We start from the raw sequence: 25,014 nt of genomic DNA, 5'->3' as shown, positions 1-25,014 counted from the left end.
ATATAAATGGCCCTTATTTCCAACAGATTTATTGGCAGGCGACTATCCCTTACGGTCCATTTTCCCTGGAACCAAAGGCTTCCGAGTACCACATCCCAGCCTTGCAGACTGGCATCTGTTTCAAGCTAGGGGAGAAAAAAGAAAGCTCTTGTGTGGGCGCACTCTTATCTATTTGTAATCACATAAAGTGATTATCCTCTTATAAATGCAATTTGCTAATAAAACATAATTTTATTAAGATATCCTTTAAGATCATTGTATTAGCCCATTATCAGGAATGTGCATGATCCAAGTAAATTACACTCTGGTGGGATTCAATTTATAAACAAAGTGTATGTAATAAAATGTTCTGGTCCTAACTCAGGCGATGAGTTTAAGAAAGGATGTAGATACTGCAAATCATACATCCATTTCAACCTGACCAGTACAGATAACCTGTATTAATGAGACCAATTAGGTGAATTGATTTGTGATTCTCTTATTAGTCAAAAAACAACTGGTGTCATTGACGTCACAGTATAAAGTTCATATTGTTATTGCAACTTCGCAGAATGGATGTGTATCACGGTATTGGGTCCTGGAGGAATCAGGACTAGTTCCTCTGCTGGTGGAAACACCTTGCCTCGGCCAAAAGTTAGTGAGGGATAGGGAAAAAATTGGTGATGCTGCCCTCAGCATGTTAGAGGAACTCTATATGGAATCTACTTGGTAATGAATTACCGACATCCAGACCTAAGTGTAAACCTAAATCGTCCTTTTTTCCCCCAGACCACAATAGTCCTGAAATTCGAGTATTTATGAATCTGGTCTCTAAAGAATTCGACAATATATACGATCAGACCAAAAAGGGCATACATCGTTTTCCCTCTAATCTAAAGTTCAATGAGAGGCGGGCATTACAAGAACTCCAAGGTTGGAAAGACGTTATCATCAAACCCTCGGATAAGGGGGGCAATGTGGTTATTTGGCCACAGGACATGTATATCATGGAAGCCCGACGCCAACTTAATAATACCACTTGTTATAGGAAGCTGTTCAACAATCCCACCTCTGATTTTCTTCAATTATACAATAAGATAATACAGGATGCGGCTGTACAAGGTACTATCACGCCACAAGAATCTAAATATCTGACAGTTTCAAATCCTAGAACACCTACGTTTTACCTGCTACCCAAAATACACAAAGATGCAGCACGACCCCCAGGAAGACCAATTATGTCAGGCAATGGGGGTCTTTTGGAACAGCCCAGCCGGTTCCTGGATTTACACCTTCGGGAACATGTACTCTCTCTACCTTCTTATCTACGGGATACTGCAGACCTTTTGAAAAAAATTCATGACATACATTTCGAAAATAATTTTCTATTGGTGACCCTCGATGTGGAGGCATTATATACTAGTATTAGTCATCAACACGGCCTCACAGCAGTCAAGTTCTTCCTGGACCAGGAGGGAGAAAGTAACTTCTCTAATTTTCTGCAACAATTGCTGCATTTTGTTTTAGCCAAAAACTATTTTGTGTTCAAAGATCAATTTTTCCTACAAATAAGAGGGACAGCAATGGGCGCAGCTTGTGCGCCCACATACGCTAATCTCTTCTTAGGATGGTGGGAACATTTTTTCGTCTTTAACTCCGCTAACGACAAATATACCATACATGTCGTCATGTGGCTCCGATACATCGACGACATTTTCATTATTTGGAATGGCGAAAGAGAATTACTAGTTGAATTCATCAAAATATTGAACACCAATGATTTGAACATCCTGCTCACGCACACCATCAGCCCAGAGACTGTCCCTTTCCTCGATTTAAATATTTATAAATCTGACACGGGATACCTGGCCACTGAATTATATTGCAAGGAAACGGCAACTAATAGTCTCCTTTTCCAGACGAGCTCTCACTTCCCCCCAACCATCGAAAATATTCCCAAGGGGGAATATCTGAGACTGAGAAGGAACTGTTCAGAAGACCCAGTATTCAAGAAAAAAAGTTGGGAACTGACAAAACGCCTCCAAGCCAGGGGATATAGTAAACGATCTCTTAACCGTGCCTATTCAGCCACCAAGAAGATTAAAAGAGAAGATCTTATCTTTGGAAAAGACAAAGTTAAACCTGAACAAGATGACCAGATCAGATTCATTGGCACCTTTTGCCCAGAATGGAAAATGCTAAGGAACATCGTATCCAAACACCTACCAATACTACAATTAGATCCTGATCTCGCACCATTTGTACAAGCCCCAGTCCAGATGAGCTGGCGCAGGGCCAAGAATATTAAAGACCACTTGGTCCATAGCCATTTTGTGACCTCTACTCCTAAGAAACCAATTACAACAGGCTCTTTTCCCTGTGGCCATTGCAAATTATGCCCACAAATTTCACCTAACAAGACGGTCATGGATAGACACGGACAATCAATTAGAATACAGCACTTCTTCAACTGCAACTCACAATCAGTCATCTACTGTCTAACCTGCAGCTGTGACCTAAAATATATAGGCATGACCACCAGGAAACTTAAAGAGAGAATCCTAGAACACATGGGAAATATTAGAAATGCCCAACAAGACATTACCCGAATGAAACAACTTACCTCGGTCGCTAAACACTTCCACATGGTCCACAAAGGATCACCTAAGGATCTGAAAGTTTTCGGCCTGGATTCTATTAAATTGGGAATTCGCGGAGGAGATATCACTCATGAATTATTAAAGCGAGAAAGTGAATGGATCTTCCGTTTGGGCACTTTGAAGCCATCAGGACTCAACGAAAACATTAACTTTGGTGCCTTCTTATAAACCTTCTGCCTGGGCATTTTTGAAGCCAACAGTAATCAAACCAAAACCAAATATCAACCTGATGCCTTCATATCACATATTTGCTAAATCCAAAATTTTATTTTCTCCCTTGTCTTAACCAAAAAATCTTACCCACTTATTCATTTCTTCACATTTCACACCCCCCCCCTAAACCAAAACAACAAACACCCCCCCCGCCCCCTCTTTTTCACCAATTCATCTTACGCCCCCCTTTCACCTCATTCACCAACGCCATTTTACCAACTCACGTTTCCCCAGGTCCATTCTCACTATATCCTCCATCTCAGCACAACAACACAGTACACCTCAAATTCATCTTACCTCCCCTCACTCATCTTTTCAACTACATCATATTTCCCACATTAATCACCAGCTAATACCAATCTCCACACCCCATAATGGCATCACATAACACTCCCACATATCACCTCTCATCACTCCCATCCTGTATAACACATCTTTTCCATTGGCTTTCATCACATTTCACTATCTCTTTACTTTCTGTTGTTTTTTTTTCTGTTGAATAAATCTATTTTATTTATTAATTAATTTATCATTTCACCTTATTTTATTTAATTTATTTGATTTTATTTCATTCCATCACCGCAATTTATGCTGTCTATTTATATTAATATTCATATATATTTTCCCTATCATTATCAGATATAATTTATTTATTAATTCTCCACCATAATCATTTCCATCTAATCGCCTCCATGGTCATTTTATTTTTCCAGACCCAACAACAATTCTTTCACACTAAGGCAGCCGCTGTTTACAGCTCATCATAATGCAGCAACCCATCAACATTCCACGGTCTTATCCCGTAACTTAATGCGCCCGCTAATCCTTTATTTTGCCACAATGTATAACCAGGGCATACTTGCCCGGCTCCAACATGGCGCAAGTACCATCTGCCTTCTCTAGGTGTTTCCCTTTATTGGAACCAGCAGTCATCATTTTTTACGCCGAACTAAGGGCATATTTGCCCTCTTCTAAAATGGCGCACACGGAATCAGTTCATCAGCAACGCCCTCTATTGTGGACAATCCCGGCCGCCGTCACCAGCGGCTCTCCACTCAATCACAGCTGATGCGGTACACCCGCAAAGCTCTATCCCCATTGGTCCTAACCTCTAAAATACGGTAATTTTAACCGCCAGCTTACTCTCACAGACAGACCCAGGAAGTGAGCAAGCCCTAAAACGGGTGAAACGCGTTTTCCAGTGGGTCCATCTCGGTGGGATTCCTCCATCCAGCTACATCTGTTCATGGTTCTAACCACAAAACGGGATTCTTAATGCAGCTACATTGGTACTAACAGGTTCCTGGTTTCCTTATTGAAAAAACGGCACCCTATCCCTGAATGCTTTCAGGTCAGGTACTTCTTGCATGCAAAGTATAAAAGCCTGTTTTCCTTGATCATAGCTTATATCAGCCTATTTTAGTCAGGATCCAGTGATTCCTTCCGGTAGCCGCTACAATCACCTTTTGCCAACCTCTGCTATTTTTGCATTCTCTGGTGCAATATCATGGAGATTCAGTTGTATGATCAGCATTAGCAGTTTATATCATTCTGTTATTTTCTCCTATGACCCGAGTGTTTTTCCTTTAGTTCTACTATGAGCAATTTCACATAACTGTAGAATCCTCTGCACCAACAGATACTCTGCATCTGCTATTACAGTATTCTCTCTGGTGCAATATCACAGAGATCTATGTACATGACCAGTACCAGCAATTAATATCAAATTGTTATTTTTCTTGACCAAAGTGTTTCTCCTTAAAAGTCTAAATGTGAGCAATTTCATTTATGTTCTGATTCCTCTGCACCAATAGATACCTTGCATTTTTATCTTAAGTGCACTTCTATTCAGATCACAATTTCTGATATAACTGGTACTCCCCCCACTCAGTTATAGCATTAACTTATATTCATTTATTAACCCAGCTTTATCCTTCCATATTTCTTTTCCGTGGACTCTCATTCATGATCCAGGAACTCAATACCACTACAGTGGGATTTGATGTTTCCTGCCTAACATGAAAAGCAGATCCACACTTTAACTCTGTGACCAAAACCAGTCACCCTCCCTATTCTAGGTGCACTCTCATTGGAGTCTGACCCACCTTTTTCTACTATCAAACCACACCGCCAATGCCCGATCTTGTCCGATCTTGGAAGCTAAACGGTGTTGGGCTGGGCTAGTACCTGAGGAGGAGACTCACAGGGAATATCCAGTGTTGTAGATCAACAATCATTTCACATGATGTGCGGTATGTGACTTCAACAGCAGCATCACCAATTTTTTCCCTATCCCTCACTAACTTTTGGCCGAGGCAAGGTGTTTCCACCAGCAGAGGAACTAGTCCTGATTCCTCCAGGACCCAATACCGTGATACACATCCATTCTGCGAAGTTGCAATAACAATATGAACTTTATACTGTGACGTCAATGACACCAGTTGTTTTTTGACTAATAAGAGAATCACAAATCAATTCACCTAATTGGTCTCATTAATACAGGTTATCTGTACTGGTCAGGTTGAAATGGATGTATGATTTGCAGTATCTACATCCTTTCTTAAACTCATCGCCTGAGTTAGGACCAGAACATTTTATTACATACACTTTGTTTATAAATTGAATCCCACCAGAGTGTAATTTACTTGGATCATGCACATTCCTGATAATGGGCTAATACAATGATCTTAAAGGATATATTAATAAAATTATGTTTTATTAGCAAATTGCATTTATAAGAGGATAATCACTTTATGTGATTACAAATAGATAAGAGTGCGCCCACACAAGAGCTTTCTTTTTTCTCCCCTAGCTTGAAATACTTTGTTTCTGGCTCTGGGCGCACCACCAAACCGGACACAGAAATTGGGATTTCCCTATATAATTGTCCAATTTTGGTTCCAACTGATTAAAACGGTATTAATTATATACCAGTGCCGGGTCGCTCCTCTCTTTGTTCCAGACTGGCATCTGTTGTCAGGACTTGCCACTCTTTTATCCAAAAGGGTCTCCCCTTGTTTAAATGGTCTGTCTGTAGCCACCACGCTAGAGACCTTTTTACATTTACTGGAATCTTTATCATCTGCTCTTTTATCGTCTGATGATTTCCGTTCCATTTGGTCAGAATAAGGTGCTGTAATGGTCTGGAGTGGAATTGCGTATATTCCACTATGTCGAAGGTTGATACCATCAGACCCAACAGTGGCATTGATGCATGGACTGACATTGTCTGGGTGTGCAACGCTTCCTGAGTCATGAACTGCACCTTGACCATCTTTTTCTCTGGTAAGAAAACTCTCTGTAGGTCTGAATCCAATATGGCCCCCAAATGAACCATCCGCTGTGACGGATTCAGAGACGACTTTTCCCAATTTATGAGCCACCCATGTCTCTGTAGACAAACTATTGTCTGTTGAAGATGGCTCAAAAGTAAATCTTGCGAATGTGCTAAGATTAACAGGTCGTCGAGGTATGGGAATATTCTTATCCCCTGTTTGCGCAGACAAGCTGCCATAACCACCATGATCTTGGTAAACACCCTGGGTGCTGTTGCTAGCCTGAAGGGCAGAGCTTGGAACTGAAAATGTTCCTTGAGGATGGCAAACCTGAGGTAACACTGATGAGACCTTGCTATAGGCACATGTAGGTAAGCATCCCGTACACCCAGAGATACCATGTAATTTCCCGGTTCCATGGCCAACATTATGGAGCGCAACGTCTCCATGTGGAACTTCGGGATCCAAATGTATTTGTTTAACATTTTTAAATTGAGAATTGGTCGATATGACCCATTTGGCTTCTGGATCAGAAATAGATTGGAGTAAAACCACTGTCCCCTTTGTGATGGAGGTTCTGGGACAATCACACCAGACTGCAGTCATTTTTGGACTGCTTCTTGCAGGGCATTGGCCTTCGACTCTATACGAGACGGGCTGGTGCAAACATTTTTTGAGGAGGCTGCCTCCTGAATGGAAACCATACCCCTGAAATACCACCTTCTGCACCCAAGCACCTGTTGTTGACTGTTGCCATATGTGTGCAAAATGAAGGAGTCGGCCCCCAACCCTGGAATCCTCTAGGCGGAGGCCTGTCTCTTCAGGCTGATGGTTTCTGTTCAGGCTTGGAAGCTGGCTTTTTGCTAGCCCACTGCTTCCTACCCCTGGTTTTGAACTGGGGTTGCTTAGACTCCTCTTTAGCTTTCGCTTTACTTTGCCAATGAAATGAGCAAAACTTTAAACCCTTGGACTTAGGGTTATAAATAGCCGGAAATCTGGCCTTCTTTGATTCAGCCTCTGATTCTAGGATATCAGAAAATGGTTTCCCAAACAATATATTACCAACGAAAGGCAATGCTTCCAATTCTTTCTTGGATTCCGCATCTGCTTTCCAGGTACGTAGCCAAACTGCTTTGCGAGCGGCTACTGTCAAGGCTGAAGCTTTAGAAGCAACTGTACCCATATCAATTGCTGCTTGTTCTAAGTATTGGGCAGATTGTCTCAAACGGCTTAAAAGGTACTCTTGCTCCGAAGTAGGAGAAGAGATGTCATTTCTAGTTCCTCTATCCATTCGCCCATTGCCTTTGCTACCCAGGCTGAAGCCATAGCAGGTCTTACCACTGCTCCTACTAGAGAAAATAAATTTTTCAAAAAACTATCTACCCTTCTGTCTGTGACATCATTTAGCGAGGTAGATGACAGTGGTCAAGCAGATTTATGGACAATCACAGAACATGTGCATCTACTTTTGGAGGAACTTCTCTTTTCGAACAATCCGCAGCTGAAAATGGATAATAAGAATTCCATCTTTTCGGAATCTTATATTTCTTACTGGGCGTCGACCAAGACTCTCCATGATTTGTGTCAGTTCATCTGACGCTGGGAATTCAGTTTTCACTGATTTTGTTTGTTTAAACACAGGTGCTTTAGATGTTAACACTGTTTTAGCTGGCTCTTCCAAAGAGAGAACAGTCTTCACAGCATCAATAAGTTCAGCTACATCCTCTGAACTAAAACTCTGCGACTGATCATCATACGGTGTATTTGAATCTACTGTATCATCATCTGTTGTATCATCTTATGTAGTCTGCCACATAGACGCATCTGTCTTAATCTTACCTTTCCCTTGGTTGCTTGTAGAGGCTACTGGAACCAAGCCGTAGGAAGGGAGCTGCATGTATGGGTTCATAGTGTAACCTAACCCTTGAGGTGGTGCTACCGGAGCTAACCTGTCCGCTATAGTCTTTGCGACCATATTCCATGGTGGCTCTGTTGGTGGTTGAACTAACTCCTGTTTTTTACTTCGCTGAAAAGCAAAACAGTTCGCACACAAGCCCTCATAAGTGACTAATTGATCCACATCAATTAACCCTGTCTTACAAGATAAGCATGTTAGGGATGTAGGAGTGCTTGATAAATTCTCCTCATCACTTTTGCTGCTCACAGACATGGTAATAATCTGTTATTGACTACACAATTTTGTGACTGAACCACACCCTATAATCAGTATATAGAGGTGAGATCAATCTGACCACAGTGCACCTGATTTGAGGGTCAGAACAGGACTGACATTACACAGAAAAGTCAGCACACATACTAGCAGTCAGTCACATGTTAAAGCATTAGACATTGTCATATGAGAATACAACCTCCATAACAACTTATACATAAGTAGGAAAATTGTACTTCTGTTTCTAACTGGTTCTTTTCCAACATAACATGCAGAAAACACAGTAATATACAGGTCTCATATGCAATAGGTACTAAAAATTAACAATGCATACTAAGAAGTAGAGAGAATTTTTAGTACTGTATACTCTGCCTCCGGAGAGCGGGATACAGGGAGACTCACCACACTTCCATATCCAAGCAAATACGCTCGTAAGACGCTGAGTGGATTCAGACGCTACTGATGTACACTACCGCACTTATATAACTAATAACGGACACAGTCGCTCCTGCGGACACGGACGCTCAGTGACTTCCACGTGTATGCAGACGCTAAGGCCTGCGACTAGCTCTAAGCGGGATCTCTAGTGTACACAACCGCAGCGTCTAAGCTGCGACCGAGTACCCTCGTGGTAGCGTCTGAGCCGGAAGTGAGGTCATTCAGTTCATGAAACGAGAGACGCGCGGAAACTGGCCATGAACTCGGAGGAGGGGCGGCCAGGAGAGCGTCTGAATCTCCCCGTTGACTTAAACTCTAAGGATCGCGGCCTCTACCTAGTCCTGGCGCCTATGATCCCTAGAGCGTAGCGCTGTCGCACTCAAGATGTTCGGCTCATCAACACACTATTTGTAGTCTCCACCAAATTCAGCGTAGCGGTGTCCTGACCCCTCTAGTAAGAGAAAGTCCATAGACTCACCATCTCCCCATGCTCCGGCCACAGCCTGGTTACGTCTGCTGGACCTGCTAGAACATCCGACACAGACGCCCGTCGAGACAGCATTAATACCCGAAGGTAAGCGTTGTTGCGACCCGGTGAGGAGTTGTTGGAGCGACTCTTTCTAGCATGCGTTTAAGACGCTATTAACAAGTAAGTCTATAAAAATTAAATAATAAAAGCTTGAGGCTATTCTCACAGCAGCTCTGTGACCATGAGGCTTCCTGCCGCACCAAGCAAAAAACTGATCTGACTGAGTCAGTGGGTGGGACTATATGGTGAAGGCCCCGATGCATCCTGGGAGGCCAGAAAGATTGTGACCGCGTTGGTGCCATTTCCGCTGTCCCTCAACCATATCCCAATGTTATCCTGTGGATAATCCTGTGGACCCAGCCAGAGAAAGTCACAGTTTGTACAATGCAGAGGTTATTACTGACAATAATACTGCACTGGACTAGTTTATATTGCTAAATAGTCAATAGATATAACACTACACAGTAAGAACTGGATGTATATCACAGGGTAATTGTACTATAAAACCCTGACTAAATGCACTCTCTTTCTTAACTATCATGGTCTAAAAAGGCAGGTAGAATACTTAAGTGTCATGTAAAGTCACAGCGCTGACAACCAGGCGGCTTTACATAGGAGGATTTGCCCAAGCAGTCCCAGGAACAGTGAGCTGAGGGATAATGGCGCCGCAGACACTGATAGGGAGTGAGGAAAAGACAGAGATGCAGCTCCAGGGTGGGAACACTTGCTGGAAATGGCGACCTAGGGCTGGGGGAGGGCCTTCAGGTCTAAGCCTTATCCCCTCTGCTGGCAAAACCACCGGGTACTGTGGGCGATATAAAAACCGGTTTAGAGAGAAAACCTGACCTGCGCCCATGCCCTGGTGATCTAGTGGGATCGCCTGTACTGCCAAAGTGTCCACCGCCAGCGCGCACGGCCCGCCTCCCACTGACCGCGCCGAATCGCGATAAAGACAGGGTCCCACAAGCGGGATCCACTTACCACCTCCCGAAGCGCGGCCACGCGATCCTGGAGAGCCCCAGCCGTGTGTGTCTAACGTGAAGAAAACCGGAGCCTCCGCTGTAGGTACCCGGCAACCAGGGCTCGGGAGTGTACAGCGCCGCTGGGGAGAGCTGGAGCTGCAGCTGCAGCAGTGAATGTCACAAGACATTTACCACCGCTGCTGCCCTTGAAGTCTTCACTTTATACTTCATAAAAAGCTTTTCTTGGGGCTGCTTGGAGCAGCCCCTCTGTTAAGTGCCTGCTTACTGCAGCACCAACTTACAAAACTGAGCTCCTGTGCAGGGAGGCGCGGTGATATAGGAGGAGGTGCTGTGCATTCTGGGAACAGTCAAAGCTTTGAGCCTGTTGGTGCCTCGGATCAAGAGCTTACTCTACACCCCATTGTCCAATCCTTGTGGAGCCCAGTGTACCCCGCAGCTGAAATCCTGTTTTCTCATAAATCCTAGAGGATGCTGGGGTCCACTTCATGACCATGAGGTTTATACCAAAGCTCCAGTATGGGCGGGAGAGTGCGGATGACCCTGCAGCACCGATTGACCGAACTTGAGGTCTTCATCGGCCAAGGTGTCAAACTTGTAGAATTTAGCAAATGTGTTTGACCCTGACCAAGTAGCTGCTCGACAAAGTTGCAATGCCGAGACCCCCCAGGCAGCCGCCCAGGAGGAGCCCACCTTCCTAGTAGAATGGGCCTTCACTGACTTCGGTAACGGCAATCCAGCCGTAGAATGAGCTTGCTGAATCGTACCTCTGATCCAGCGTGCAATAGTCTGCTTGGAAGCAGGACACCCAATTTTGTTGGGAGCATACAGGACAAAGACTCTGTTTTCCGTATTCTAGCTGTTCTAGCGACATAAATCTTCAAAGCCCTAACCACATCTAGATACTTTGACTCAGTGAATGTGTCAGGAATTACTGGCACCACAATAGGTTGGTTTATGTGGAAAGATGAAACCACCTTTGGAAGAAAATGTTGACGAGTTCTCAACTCTGCCCTATCTTCATGGAAGATCAGGTAAGGGCTCTTGTGAGATAAGGCCCCCAATTCAGACACCCGCCTTGCAGATGCCAATGACAAAAGCATCACCACTTTCCAAATTAGAAACTTCTACTCTACCTCTTGTAGAGGCTCAAACCAATCCGATTGAAGGAACTGCAACACCACATTAAGGTCCCATGGTGCCACTGGAGGCACAAATGGAGGCTGGATGTGCAGAACCCCTTTCATGAAGGTCTGAACCTCTGGAAGAGAGGCCAATTGTTTTTGGAAGAACACTGACAAGGCCGAAATCTGGACCTTGATTGATCGCATTCGGAGGCCCGCCTCCACACCAACCTGCAGAAAATGGAGAAAACGTCCCAACTGAAACTCTTCCATAGGAGCCTTCTTGGATTCACACCAAGATACATATTTTCTCCAAATACGGTGGTAATGTTTCAACGTTACTCCTTTCCTGGCCTGAATAAGAGTGGGGATGACTTCCTTGGGAATACCATTTCGGGCTAGGATTCGCCGCTCAACAGCCATGCCGTCAAACGTAGCCGCGGTAAGTCTTGATACACGCACGGCCCCTGCTGTAACAGGTCCTCGCGAAGAGGAAGAGGATCTTCTATAAGCTACTCCTGAAGATCTGGGCACCAAGCCCTCCTTGACCAGTCTGGGGCAATGAAGATTGCGCGAACTCCTGTTCTTCTAATGATCCTGAGCCCTTTTGGGATCAGCGGAAGTGGAGGGAAGACATACACTGACCGGAAAACTCACTGGGCCACTAGCGCATCCACCGCTAATGCTTGAGGTTCTCTCGACCTGGAACAATATCTCTGAAGCTTCTTGTTGAAACGAGATGCCATCATGTCTACTTGAGGAACTCCCCAAAGACTTGTCACCTCTGCGAAGACTTCTTGGTGGAGGCCCCACTCTCCTGGATGGAGATCATGTCTGCTGAGGAAGTCTGCTTCCCAGTTGTCTACTCCCGGAATGAAAATTGCTGACAGAGCCTTTAGATGTCTTTCTGCCCAGAGGAGGATCTTCGTCACCTCTGCCATTGCCGCTCTGCTTTTCGTTACACCCTGCCTGTTTATGTACGCGACTGCTGTTACATTGTCCGACTGGATCTGCATGGGATGATCTTGAAGATGTACCGCTTGTTGAAAGCCGTTGTAAATGGCTCTCAATTCCAGCACGTTTATGTGAAGGCAGGCTTCCTGACTAGACCATTTCCCTTGGAAGCTTTCTCCCTGAGTGACAGCTCCCCAGCCTCGGAGACTTGCATCCGTGGTCACCAGGAGCCAGTCCTGAATCCCGAATCTGCGTATCTCCAGTAGGTGAGAGCTGTGTAACCACCACAGGAGTGAAATCCTAGCTTTTGACGACAGGATTATCTTTCGGTGCATGTGTAGGTGGGAACCCGACCACTTGTCCAACAGGTCCTACTGGAAAACTCTGGCATGGAACCTGCCAAACTGTATGGCCTCGTATGCCGCCACCATTTTCCCCAACAACCGAATGCACTGATGGATCGACACACTTGTTTCGAAATGGCTTTCTACGTAATCTCCTGTTGTACTGTCATACTAACCTACAGTTTCTTAGGTCTATAAATTGCAGACGTTATAGAGAATGAAGATACACAGACATTTTCACCAGAGAATTTTAGTATCATTTAATTTTTCTCCAGACGAAAGATCCGCTATAAATGGGAGATTAACTAGGCTTTTTTAGTGATCACCTGCTGCCCAGGGGCCTGACCGGATCGTTCCTCTAGCCAGGGGCAAAACCGGACCGTTCCTCCTGCCAGGGGCAAAACCGGACCCCATGCTCTAGCCCAGAGGCAAAACCATAATGATCCTCTAGCCAGGGGCAAAACCGGACCGTTCCTCTAGCCAGGGGCAAAACCGGACCGATGCTCTAGCCCAGGGGCTAAACCAGAACGATCCTCTAGCCCAGGGGCAAAACCAGACCGATCCTCTAGCCAAAGGCAAAACCAGACCGATCCTCTAGCCAAAGGCAAAACCAGACCGATCGTCTAGCCAAGGGACGTAACTGGACCGATCCTCTAGCCAAGGAGCGTAACCAGACCATTCTTCTATCAAGGTGTCTATCCCTCTTTACATGATCTCCACTCTGTATAACAGGGATTGTCTAGATACCTTCTCCAGGACATCTGTACAAAATATCACTCCCCATAATCAATCTGTTTGCTCATGAAGTATGAACTTTTCTATCTATGAGGTCTCTACTTGCAGACATACTAGGAATGGAGTACCTATATTAAGGAATGAAGGCCATCCTGTCACATACACTTCCCATTACTCTGCTTTAGAATAAGAACTATTAAGAGATTCCAATTCTTAATTAAACCATGGTCCACTGAATCCAGTGACCTCCTATTATGCATTGCTCATCCGTGTGCTGAAGACCAATGTCACGGCCTACTCGAAAAAGGAGACTGGCGTTCTAGGGCAGAGAGCTCAGTTCTCAGCTTGCCTTCTTATTGCTGAGACTCAACACCATGTTAGTTACAGAAAACAAATCCTACCTGACCTCAGTGACATGATAAGAAGACTATGGGATTAATATGGGCTGATGGCTCCTGATGTATGAGATATACCAGAGAGTGTGGGGAGGAGACTGGTCAGATCTCTGGGCTGGTAACACACAGTGACATGATGTGAGGGGGAGAGCAGGAGTATAATAGGAACTGATGGCTCCTGATGTATGAGATACACCAGAGAGTGTGGGGAGGAGACTGGTCAGATCTCTGGGCTGGTAACACAGTGACATGATGTGAGGGAGAGAGCAGGAGTATAACAGGGGCTGATGGCTCCTGATGTATGAGATATGCCAGAGAGTGTGGGGAGGAGACTGGTCAAATCTCTGGGCTGGTAACACAGTGACATTATGTGAAGGGGAGAGTAGTAGTATAATAGGGGTTGAAGGTTCCTGATGTATGAGATACACCAAAGAGTGTGGGGAGGAGACTGTTCAGATCTCTGGGCAGGTAACACAGTGACATGATGTGAAGGGGAGAGCAGGAGTATAATGGGGCTTAAGTCTTCTGATGTATGAGATACACCAGAGAGTGTGGGGAGGAGACTGGTCAGATCTCTGGGCTGGTAACACACAGACATGATGTGAGGCGGAGAGCTGGAGTATAATAGGGGCTGATGGCTACTGATGTACAATACACCCCAGAGAGTGTGGGGAGGAGACTGGTCAGATATCTGGGCTGGTAACACACAGTGACATGATGCGAGTAGGAGAGCAGGAGTATAATAGGGGCTGATGGCTCCTGATGTATGAGATACACCAGAGAGTGTGGGGAGGAGACTGGTCAGATCTCTGGGCTGGTAACACACAGTGACATGATGTGAGGGGGAGAGCAGAAGTATAATATGGGCTGATGGCTCCTGATGAATGATATACCAGAGAGTGTGGGGAGCAGACTGGTCAGATCTCTGGGCTGGTATCACACAGTGACATGATGTGAGGCGGAGAGCTGGAGTATAATAGGGGCTGATGGCTTCTGATGTATGAGATACACCAGAGAGTGTGGGGAGGAGACTGGTCAGATCTCTGGGCTGGTAACACACAGTGACATGATGTGAGGAGGAGAGCAGGAGTATAATAGAGGTGATGGCTCCTGACTCCACACTGGGAAAATACAAATTCCTCATTAGTTTTTACTGACAGAGGAGGGTGTAGGATAAGAGATTGCTGTAGTGACTGAGGAAGGAGAATATGTGACACTTTCCTGTAATAAGTGTTAATTACTCACCTGTGCTGATATATGTAGGGATCTCCTCCTCCTTAGACTGCTGATCACCCCTCACATACGTCTCTTCTACTTCCTCAATATCTTCTGTCTCTATATCAGTCACATACGTCTCTTCTTCTCCCTCTATATCTTCTGCCTTTATATCAGTCACATACGTCTCCTCTTCTCCATCTATATCTTCTGCCTTTATATCAGTCACATACGTCTCCTCTTCTCCCTCTATATCATCTGCCTTTATATCAGTCACATACGTCTCTTCTTCTCCCTCTATATCTTCTGCCTTTATATCAGTCACATACGTCTCTTCTTCTCCCTCCGTATCTTCTGCCTTCATATCAGTCACATACGTCTCTTCTTCTCCCTCTGTATCTTCTGCCTTCATATCAGTCACATACGTCTCTTTTTCTCCCTCTATATCTTCTGTCTCTCTATCAGTCACATACGTCTCTTCTTCTCCCTCTGTATCTTCTGCCTTCATATCAGTCACATACGTCTCTTCTTCTCCCTCTGTATCTTCTGCCTTCATATCAGTCACATACGTCTCTTTTTCTCCCTCTATATCTTCTGTCTCTCTATCAGTCACATACGTCTCTTCTTCTCCCTCTATATCTTCTGCCTTTATATCAGTCACATACGTCTCCTCTTCTCCATCTATATCTTCTGCCTTTATATCAGTCACATACGTCTCTTCTTCTCCCTCTATATCTTCTGCCTTTATATCAGTCACATACGTCTCCTCTTCTCCATCTATATCTTCTGCCTTTATATCAGTCACATACGTCTCTTCTTCTCCCTCTATATCTTCTGCCTTTATATCAGTCACATACGTCTCTTCTTCTCCCTCTATATCTTCTGCCTTTATATCAGTCACATATGTCTCTTCTTCTCCCTCTGTATCTTTGATTTTAATATTATTTAATCGGGCTTCACCCTATGTAAACAAGACAAATATAATGACACACAGCTCCTCTACACAAATATAGTGACAGTCACTTTGGTATATTGGGGAGACTATAAATCCCACCTACCTGATCCTCCTGTGGGATCCTGTGATTCTCCTCTGTACAGTACTGGGTATACAGAGGACAGGGACATCTCTCTGGGGTATCTCTGTTACTGGGTCCTTCTGTAGGAGACACACAGTGACTGAGTACAGTGTATATATGTGATTATCAGATGATGTGTGTATATAGGGGGCCCCCATACCTGCTCTCCCCTGTACAATACATGACAGTCTCCTCTTACCCAGTGATGTGAGGGGCCGGTGATTCTCCATTATCACGTCCTTGTACAGACCCCTGTGTTCCTCTATACACTCCACCTCCTGCATGGAGACAGACACAGTGATATGCTGACACCTTACCTTATAGGAACCTGACACACACAGTGATACAGTCATCACTCAGACACATCCCCTGGTGTTACTGTATAATGTCCCATTCCCAGCAGTCACCTCTCCAGTCATCACCCAGACACGCCCCCTGGTGTTACTGTATAATGTCCCATTCCCAGCCGTCACCTCTCCAGTCATCACCCAAAAACGTCCCCTGATGTTACTGTATAATGTCCCATTCCCAGCAGTCACCTCTCCAGTCATCACCCAGACACATCCCCTGGTGTTACTGTATAATGTCCTATTCTCTGCAGTCATCTCTCCAGTCATCACCCAGACACGTCCCCTGGTGTTACTGTATAATGTCCCATTCCCAGCAGTCACCTCTCCAGTCATCACCCAGACACGTCCCCTGGTGTTACTGTATAATGTCCCATTCCCAGCAGTCACCTCTCCAGTCATCACCCAGACACATCCCCTGGTGTTACTTTATAATGTCCTATTCTCGGCAGTCATCTCTCCAGTCATCACCCAGACACGTCCCCTGGTGTTACTGTATAATGTCCCATTCCCAGCAGTCACCTCTCCAGTCATCACCCAGACACGTCCCCTGGTGTTACTGTATAATGTCCCATTCCCAGCAGTCGCCTCTCCAGTCATCACCCAGACCCATCCCCTGGTGTTACTGTATAATGTCCCATTCCCGGCAGTCACCTCTCCAGTCATCACCCAGACACATCCCCTGGTGTTACTGTATAATGTCCCATTCCCAGCAGTCACCTCTCCAGTCATCACCCAGACACATCTCCTGGTGTTACTGTATAATGTCCCATTCCCAGCAGTCACCTCTCCAGTCATCGCCAAGATACATCCCCTGGTGTTACTGTATAATGTCCTATTTGCAGCAGTCACCTCTCGAGTCATCACCGAGACACACATCCTGGTGTTACTGTATAATGCCCCATTCCCAGCAGTCATCACCCAGACACGCCCCTTGGTGTTACTGTATAATGTCCCATTCCCAGCAGTCACCTCTCCAGTCATCACCCAGACACATCCCCTGGTGTTACTGTATAATGTCCCATTCCCGGCAGTCACCTCTCCAGTCATCACCCAGAAACATCCCCTGGTGTTATTGTATAATGTCCCATTCCCAGCAGTCACCTCTCCAGTCATCGCCCAGACACGTCCCCTGGTGTTACTGTATAATGTCCCATTCCCAGCGGTCACCTCTCCAGTCATCACTCAGACACATCCCCTGGTGTTACTGTATAATGTCCCATTCCCAGCAGTCACCTCTCCAGTCATCACCCAGACACATCTCCTGGTGTTACTGTATAATGTCCCATTCCCAGCAGTCACCTCTCCAGTCATCGCCAAGATACATCCCCTGGTGTTACTGTATAATGTCCTATTTGCAGCAGTCACCTCTCGAGTCATCACCGAGACACACATCCTGGTGTTACTGTATAATGCCCCATTCCCAGCAGTCATCACCCAGACACGCCCCTTGGTGTTACTGTATAATGTCCCATTCCCAGCAGTCACCTCTCCAGTCATCACCCAGACACATCCCCTGGTGTTACTGTATAATGTCCCATTCCCGGCAGTCACCTCTCCAGTCATCACCCAGAAACATCCCCTGGTGTTATTGTATAATGTCCCATTCCCAGCAGTCACCTCTCCAGTCATCGCCCAGACACGTCCCCTGGTGTTACTGTATAATGTCCCATTCCCAGCGGTCACCTCTCCAGTCATCACCCAGAAACTTCCTCTGGTGTTACTGTATAATGTCCCATTCCCAGCAGTCACCTCTCCAGTCATCACCCAGATACATTCCCTGGTGTTACTGTATAATGTCCTATTCGCAGCAGTCACCTCTCCAGTCACCACCCAGACACATCCCCTGGTGTTACTGTATAATGTCCCATTCCCAGCAGTCACTTCTCCAGTCATCACCCAGACACCCCCCCTGGTGTTACTGTATAATGCCCCATTCCCAGCAGTCACCTCTCCAGTCAACAGCTGAATGATCTTGTTGGTGAGTTCCAGGATCTTTTGGTCATTGTGTCTCTCATGTATTAGTGAGTCAGGTGGAGGCACCGTGATTGGGCTCTGGGTTCTACTCAGTCCTCCTGACACACGGGGATGGCTGTTCAGTATCTCACACTCACTGGATGTCTTCTTCACTACTGTGTAATCCTGTGTAATGGAGGAGACATCAAATATCAATATATACACTCCCAGACCCCCCATCACCTCCCCAGTCCTGTCCCTGTATTATTATTATTATTATTATAGATATAAGTAAAGTCACTGTGACACTCCCAGATCCCCTCACCTCCCCAGTCATGTCCCTGTATTATTACTATAGATATAAGTGATGTCACTGTGATGCTCCCAGATTCCCTCACCTCCCAAGTTATTTCCCTGTATTATTACTATAGATATAAGTGACATCACTGTACCACTCCCAGGTCACCTTACCTCCCCAGTCATGTCCTTGTATTATTACTATAGATATGTGACTTCACAGTGACGCTCCCAGATCCCCTCACCTCGTCAGTCATGTTCTCGTATTATTACAAAAGATATGTGATGTCACAGTGACAATCCCAGATCCCCTACCTCCCGTCATGTCCCTGTATCATGACTAAAAATAATTGATGTTACAGTTACGCTACCATATTCGCTCACCTCCCCATTCATGTCCCTGTATTATTACTATAGATATAAGTGATGTCACTGTGACACTCCCAGATCCCCTCACCCTCCCCAGTCATGTCCCTGTATTATTACTATAGATATAAGTTAGGTTACTGTTATGCTCCGAGATTCCATCACCTCCCAGTCACGTCCCTGTATTATTACTATAGATATAAGTTAGGTCACTGTGATGCTCCCAGATCCCATCACCTCCCCAGTCATGTCCCTGTATTATTACTATAGATATATGTGATGTCACTGTGACACTTCCAGATCCCCTCACCTCCCCAGTCATGTCCCTGTATTATTAATATAAAAGTGATGTCACTGTAGTGCTCCCAGAACCCCTCACCTCCCCAGTCATGTTCCTTTATTAGCACGATAGATATGTGAGGTCACAGTGATGCTCCAAGTTCTCCTCACCTCCCCAGTCATGTCCCTGTATTATTACTTTAGATATAAGTGATGTCACTGTAACACGCCCAGATATCCTCACCTCCACAGTCATGTCCCTGAATTATTACTATAGATAAAAGTGACATCAATGTGATGCTCCCAGATCCCCTCACCTTCCCAATCATGTCCCTGTATTATTACTATAGCTATAGGTTACATCACAGTGACGCTTCCATATCCCCTCACCTCCCCAGTCATGTCCCTGTATTATTACTATAGATATAGGTTAGGTTACTGTGACGCGCCCAGATCCCCTCACCTCCCCAGTCATGTCCCTGTATTATTACTATAGCTATAGGTTACATCACTGTGACGCTCCCAGATCCCCTCACCTCCCCAGTCATGTCCCTGTATTATTACTATAGATATAGGTTAGGTTACTGTGACGCGCCCAGATTCCATCACCTCCCCAGTCACGTCCCTGTAGTATTACTATAGATATAAGTTACATCACAGTGACACTTCCATATCCCCTCACCTCCCCAGTTATGTCCCTGTATTATTACTATAGATATTAGTGATGTCACTGTGACGCTCCCAGATCCCCTCACCTCCCCAGTCATGTCGCTGTATTATTACTAGAGATATATGTGATGTCAATGTGACAATCCCAGATCCCTGAACCTCCCCAGTCATGTCCCTGTATTATTACTATAGATAAGTGATGTCACTGTGATGCTCCCAGATTCCCTCACCTCCCCAGTAATATACCTGTATTATTACTATAGATATAAGCGATGTCACAGTGAGGCTGCCAGATTCCCTCACCTCCCCAGTCATGTCCCTGTATTACTATAGATATAAGTGATGTTACTGTGCCAGTCCCAGATCCCCTCACCACCCCCAGTCATGTCCCTGTATTAGTACGATAGATATGTGATGTCACTGTGACGCTTCCAGATCCCCTCACCTCCCCAGTCAAGTCCCTGTATTATTAATATAAAAGTGATGTCACTGTAGTGCTCCCAGAACCCCTCACCTCCCCAGTCATGTTCCTTTATTAGCACGATAGATATGTGAGGTCACAGTGATGCTCCAAGTTCTCCTCACCTCCACAGTCATGTCCCTGAATTATTACTATAGATAAAAGTGACATCAATGTGATGCTCCCAGATCCCCATCACCTCCTCAGTCATGTCCCTGTATTATTACTATAGCTATAGGTTACATCACAGTGACGCTTCCATATCCCCTCACCTCCCCAGTCATGTCCCTGTATTATTACTATAGATATAGGTTAGGTTACTGTGACGCGCCCAGATTCCATCACCTCCCCAGTCACGTCCCTGTAGTATTACTATAGATATAAGTTACATCACAGTGACGCTTCCATATCCCCTCACCTCCCCAGTTATGTCCCTGTATTATTACTATAGATATTAGTGATGTCACTGTGACGCTCCCAGAAGCCCTCACCTCCCCAGTCATGTCGCTGTATTATTACTAGAGATATATGTGATGTCAATGTGACAGTCCCAGATCCCCGAACCTCCCCAGTCATGTCCCTGTATTACTATAGATATAAGTGATGTTACTGTGCCAGTCCCATATCCCCTCACCACCCCCAGTCATGTCCCTGTATTAGTACGATAGATATGTGATGTCACTGTGACGCTCCCAGATCACCTCACCTCCCCAGTCATGTCCCTGTATTATTACTATAGATATAAGTGATGTCTCTGTGATGCTCCCAGATCCCCTCACCTCCCCAGTCATGTCCCTGTATTATTACTATATATAAGTGACGTCACTGTGCCTCTCCTAGATTCCCTCACCTCCCCAGTCATGTCCCTGTATTGCTATAGATATTAGTGATGTCACTGTGACACTCCCAGATCCCCTCACCTCCCCAGTCATATACCTGTATTATTACTATAGATAACAGTGACATCACTGTGACGCTCCCAGATCCCCTCACCTCCCCAGTCATGTCTCTGTTTTATTACTATAGATTTAAGTGATGTCACTGTGACACTCCCAGTACCCCTCACGTCCACAGCCATGTCCCTGTATTATTACTAGAGATATATGATGCCACTGTGACACTTACAGATCCCCTCAACTCCCCAGGCATGTCCCTGTATTATTACAGGAGATATATGTGATCTCACTGTGGCACTTCCAGATCCCCTAACATCCCCAGTCATGTCCCTGTATTATTACTATAGATATAAGTGATGTCACTGTGACGCTCGCAGATCTCCTCATCTCCCCAGTCATGTCCCTGTTTTATTACTATAGATTTAAGTGATGTCACTGTGACACTCCCAGTACCCCTCACGTCTACAGTCATGTCCCTGTTTTATTACTATAGATAAAAGTGATGTCACAGTGATGCTCCCAGATCCCCTCACCTCCCCAGTCATGTCCCTGTATTATTACTATAGATATAAGGTCACAATGATGCTCCCAGATCCTCTCACCTCCCCAGTCATGTCCCTGTATTATTACTGTAGATATAAGTGATGTCACTGTAGTGCTCCCAGAATCCCTCACCTCCCCAGTCATGTCCCTGAGTTATTACTATAGATATAAGGTCACAGTGATGTTCCCATATCCTATCACCTCCCCATACATGTCCCTGTATTATTACTATAGATATAAGTGCTGTCACTGTGACACTCCCACATCCTCTCACCTCTCCAATCATGTCCCTGTATTATTACTATAGATATATGGTCACAGTGATGTTACCATATCCTATCACCTCCCCATTAATGTCCCTGTATTATTACTATAGATATAAGTGCTGTCACTGTGACACTCTCACATCCTCTCACCTCCCCAGTCATGTCCCTGTATTATTACTATAGATTTAAGGTCACTGTGACGCTCCCAGATCCACTCACCTCCCCAGTCAGCAGGTAGATGATCTCCAGGGTGATTTTTATTATCCTCTCAGTCCTGTGACTACTGTCCTTGTCCATCCTCGGTCAATCAGAGATAATACAGAACGTGTGATGTGTAATAAAGACTCCTTTCCCCACAGCTGGAGTTCCTGGTATTAATATAACACATAAAACATATTGCACATGTAACATAGCAAATGTGGAATAGAGTGGTCATTTAATCTCCTATTTCCCCACAACCATAGAGTCCTGGTCAGTGTCTCCGAGGTTCCTGTGACCCAGCCCCATAAGGCTGTACTGCATAGTGGGCCTGATCTAGAGTGTAGCGCTATTGTGGGTGGAGTCACAATGAGCTGATGTTCAGTACACTGTGAAGGAACAGGGTCTCCTGGAAAGGCGACCGGAGACAGGCAAAGGGAAAGGCGGCAAGAGACAGACAGGGGGAAGGCGGCAGGAGACAGGCAGGGGGAAGGAGGCTGGAGACAGACAGGGGAAAGGCGGCTGGAGACAGACAGGGGAAAGGCGGCAGGAGACAGGCAGGGGGAAGGAGGCTGGAGACAGGCAGGGGAAAGGCAGCAGGAGACAGGCAGGGGGAAGGAGGCTGGAGACAGACAGGGGAAAGGCGGCTGGAGACAGACAGGGGAAAGGCGGCAGGAGACAGACAGGGGAAAGGCAGCCGAAGACAGACAGGGGAAAGGCAGCCGGAAACAGACAGGGGGAAGGCAGCCGGACACAGACAGGGGAGCAGCCGCATGGAGTAACATGAGTTGGGGCTTGGACGGGGTCAGTAGCAGCAGCCACGAGCGGGGTACAGTGTCAGCTGCCTGCAGACTATAACTCGGCCCTCCCATACCAGAGGCTCCTGCCATGCTAGACCCGCAGCCCCCTGCCCCCTACCCACACCCTCTGTAGCCTAGGAAGGATGAGCTGCTGGGAGCCCCCTGAGGCGGGTGAGTAAGGAAGCCCCCTGGAGGAGTAACTGACGCTCTCTCTGTGCCTGCTTATAGATGCTGCCCTCCCCTACTTGCTGCATGGGTGCAGATGTTGGCAGCGCACACAGCATGTTGGCGCTGGGCAGGTCTGTGACACCTTAGGATTAGCAGCCACCTGGAGAGGGGTAGCCGGCCTCCTCATACAAAGAGACAAATGTGGGGAATACCAGGTAGGCGCTCTATCCAAATGATGCAACAAAAAATAATGAAAAACACTGTTTATTACACACAAGAGCGGGTCTGCAGTATTAACTTTGTGCCGCAAGGACTACCAACACTGGTGCAGTGACTACTAACTACCATCACATCTATACACATGTAACTCACTTTGTTGTTACAACGGAACTAAGCGGATGGACAATTACCATATAAAGGTCATTCTGGTTCAGGACACATTCCTGTATGGACCATATCAGCTGGAGGATTTCTTCTCACTCACACTGTGCGCTGCTAATTTACTATAAGAGACTGACAAAACCTCTGAGAGTCTCCTATGTAGAAGGATCAGCGTTTTCCTTTTACATTGATTTTATCAGTGATACCTTTGTGTATACTCATTGTGTATATTATATATACCAGAGATATCATACACCTCAGGGTAACACCCATTAGTATATGTTTTGCTCTATATTACTGTTTATATTGTTTTTATGTTTTTGTTGCATCATTTGGATAGAGCGCTACCTGGTATTCCCCACATTTGCACACAGCACGGGGCACAGTAACAGGCCGGCTGCCGGCACGTATACAAAATAATAGGTTGCCTATAGAATAATAGTAAACGCAAGGCACAGCTGCTACAGAAACTCTTGTTACATACATGACGTCAGTCTCTTCTGATACCGGCATTATATAATACAACCCGGTGTCTCTACAGCAGATGGCCGTCGTTATACGTGTGGCGCCTCCTAGCGGGCATTTCACATGTTACACCATTATAGTGACGTGACTGCTGGGGGGGACGGCAATGAGGGGCTCAGCCTGCAGCTGTCACACTGCCAGTGGTGTAGTAATGCTCTGCAGCTGTCACACTGCCAGTGGTGTAGTAATGCTCTGCAGCTGTCACACTGCCAGTGGTGTAGTAATGCTCTGCAGCTGTCACACTGCCAGTGGTGTAGTAATGCTCTGCAGCTGTCACACTGCCAGTGGTGTAGTAATGCTCTGCAGCTGACACACTGCCAGTGGTGTAGTAATGCTCTGCAGCTGTCACACTGCCAGTGGTGTAGTAATGCTCTGCAGCAGTCACACTGCCAGTGGTGTAGTAATGCTCTGCAGCTGTCACACTGCCAGTGGTGTAGTAATGCTCTGCAGCTGTCACACTGCCAGTGGTGTAGTAATGCTCTGCAGCTGTCACACTGCCAGTGGTGTAGTAATGCTCTGCAGCTGTCACACTGCCAGTGGTGTAGTAATGCTCTGCAGCTGTCACACTGCCAGTGGTGTAGTAATGCTCTGCAGCTGTCACACTGCCAGTGGTGTAGTAATGCTCTGCAGCTGTCACACTGCCAGTGGTGTAGTAATGCTCTGCAGCTGACATAATAATAATAATAATAATAATAATAATAATAATAACAGGACACCACAGGCTGCTCCCCCTGTATAGTAATAATAACAGGCAACCACAGGCTGCTCACCCTGTA

The 25,014-nt window shown here is 45.8% G+C and overlaps 2 protein-coding genes and 1 pseudogene across 2 annotated transcripts in view; 2 read left to right on the top strand and 1 right to left on the bottom strand.

Annotated features, from left to right (window-relative positions):
• The window catches only part of LOC134984428 (zinc finger protein 271-like), a 29,784-nt gene extending 13,816 nt beyond the window's left edge, over nucleotides 1–15,968 (bottom strand). The window contains exon 1 of the mRNA XM_063950008.1: nucleotides 15,042–15,968. Within this exon, the coding sequence (XP_063806078.1) occupies nucleotides 15,042–15,567 (526 nt within the window). The 5' untranslated portion in view covers nucleotides 15,568–15,968. The remainder of the gene's footprint in view (nucleotides 1–15,041) is intronic.
• Nucleotides 1–25,014, top strand: part of LOC134984430 (oocyte zinc finger protein XlCOF6.1-like) — a 213,781-nt gene that overhangs the window by 97,967 nt on the left and 90,800 nt on the right. The gene's annotated exons all lie outside the window — the stretch shown is intronic.
• On the top strand, nucleotides 4,962–5,080 carry LOC134984436 (5S ribosomal RNA; annotated as a pseudogene).

This window comes from Pseudophryne corroboree, assembly GCF_028390025.1.
Source record: "Pseudophryne corroboree isolate aPseCor3 chromosome 3 unlocalized genomic scaffold, aPseCor3.hap2 SUPER_3_unloc_54, whole genome shotgun sequence".
Classification (NCBI taxonomy): domain Eukaryota; kingdom Metazoa; phylum Chordata; class Amphibia; order Anura; family Myobatrachidae; genus Pseudophryne; species Pseudophryne corroboree.
This window is presented reverse-complemented; position numbering and strand designations above follow the sequence as displayed.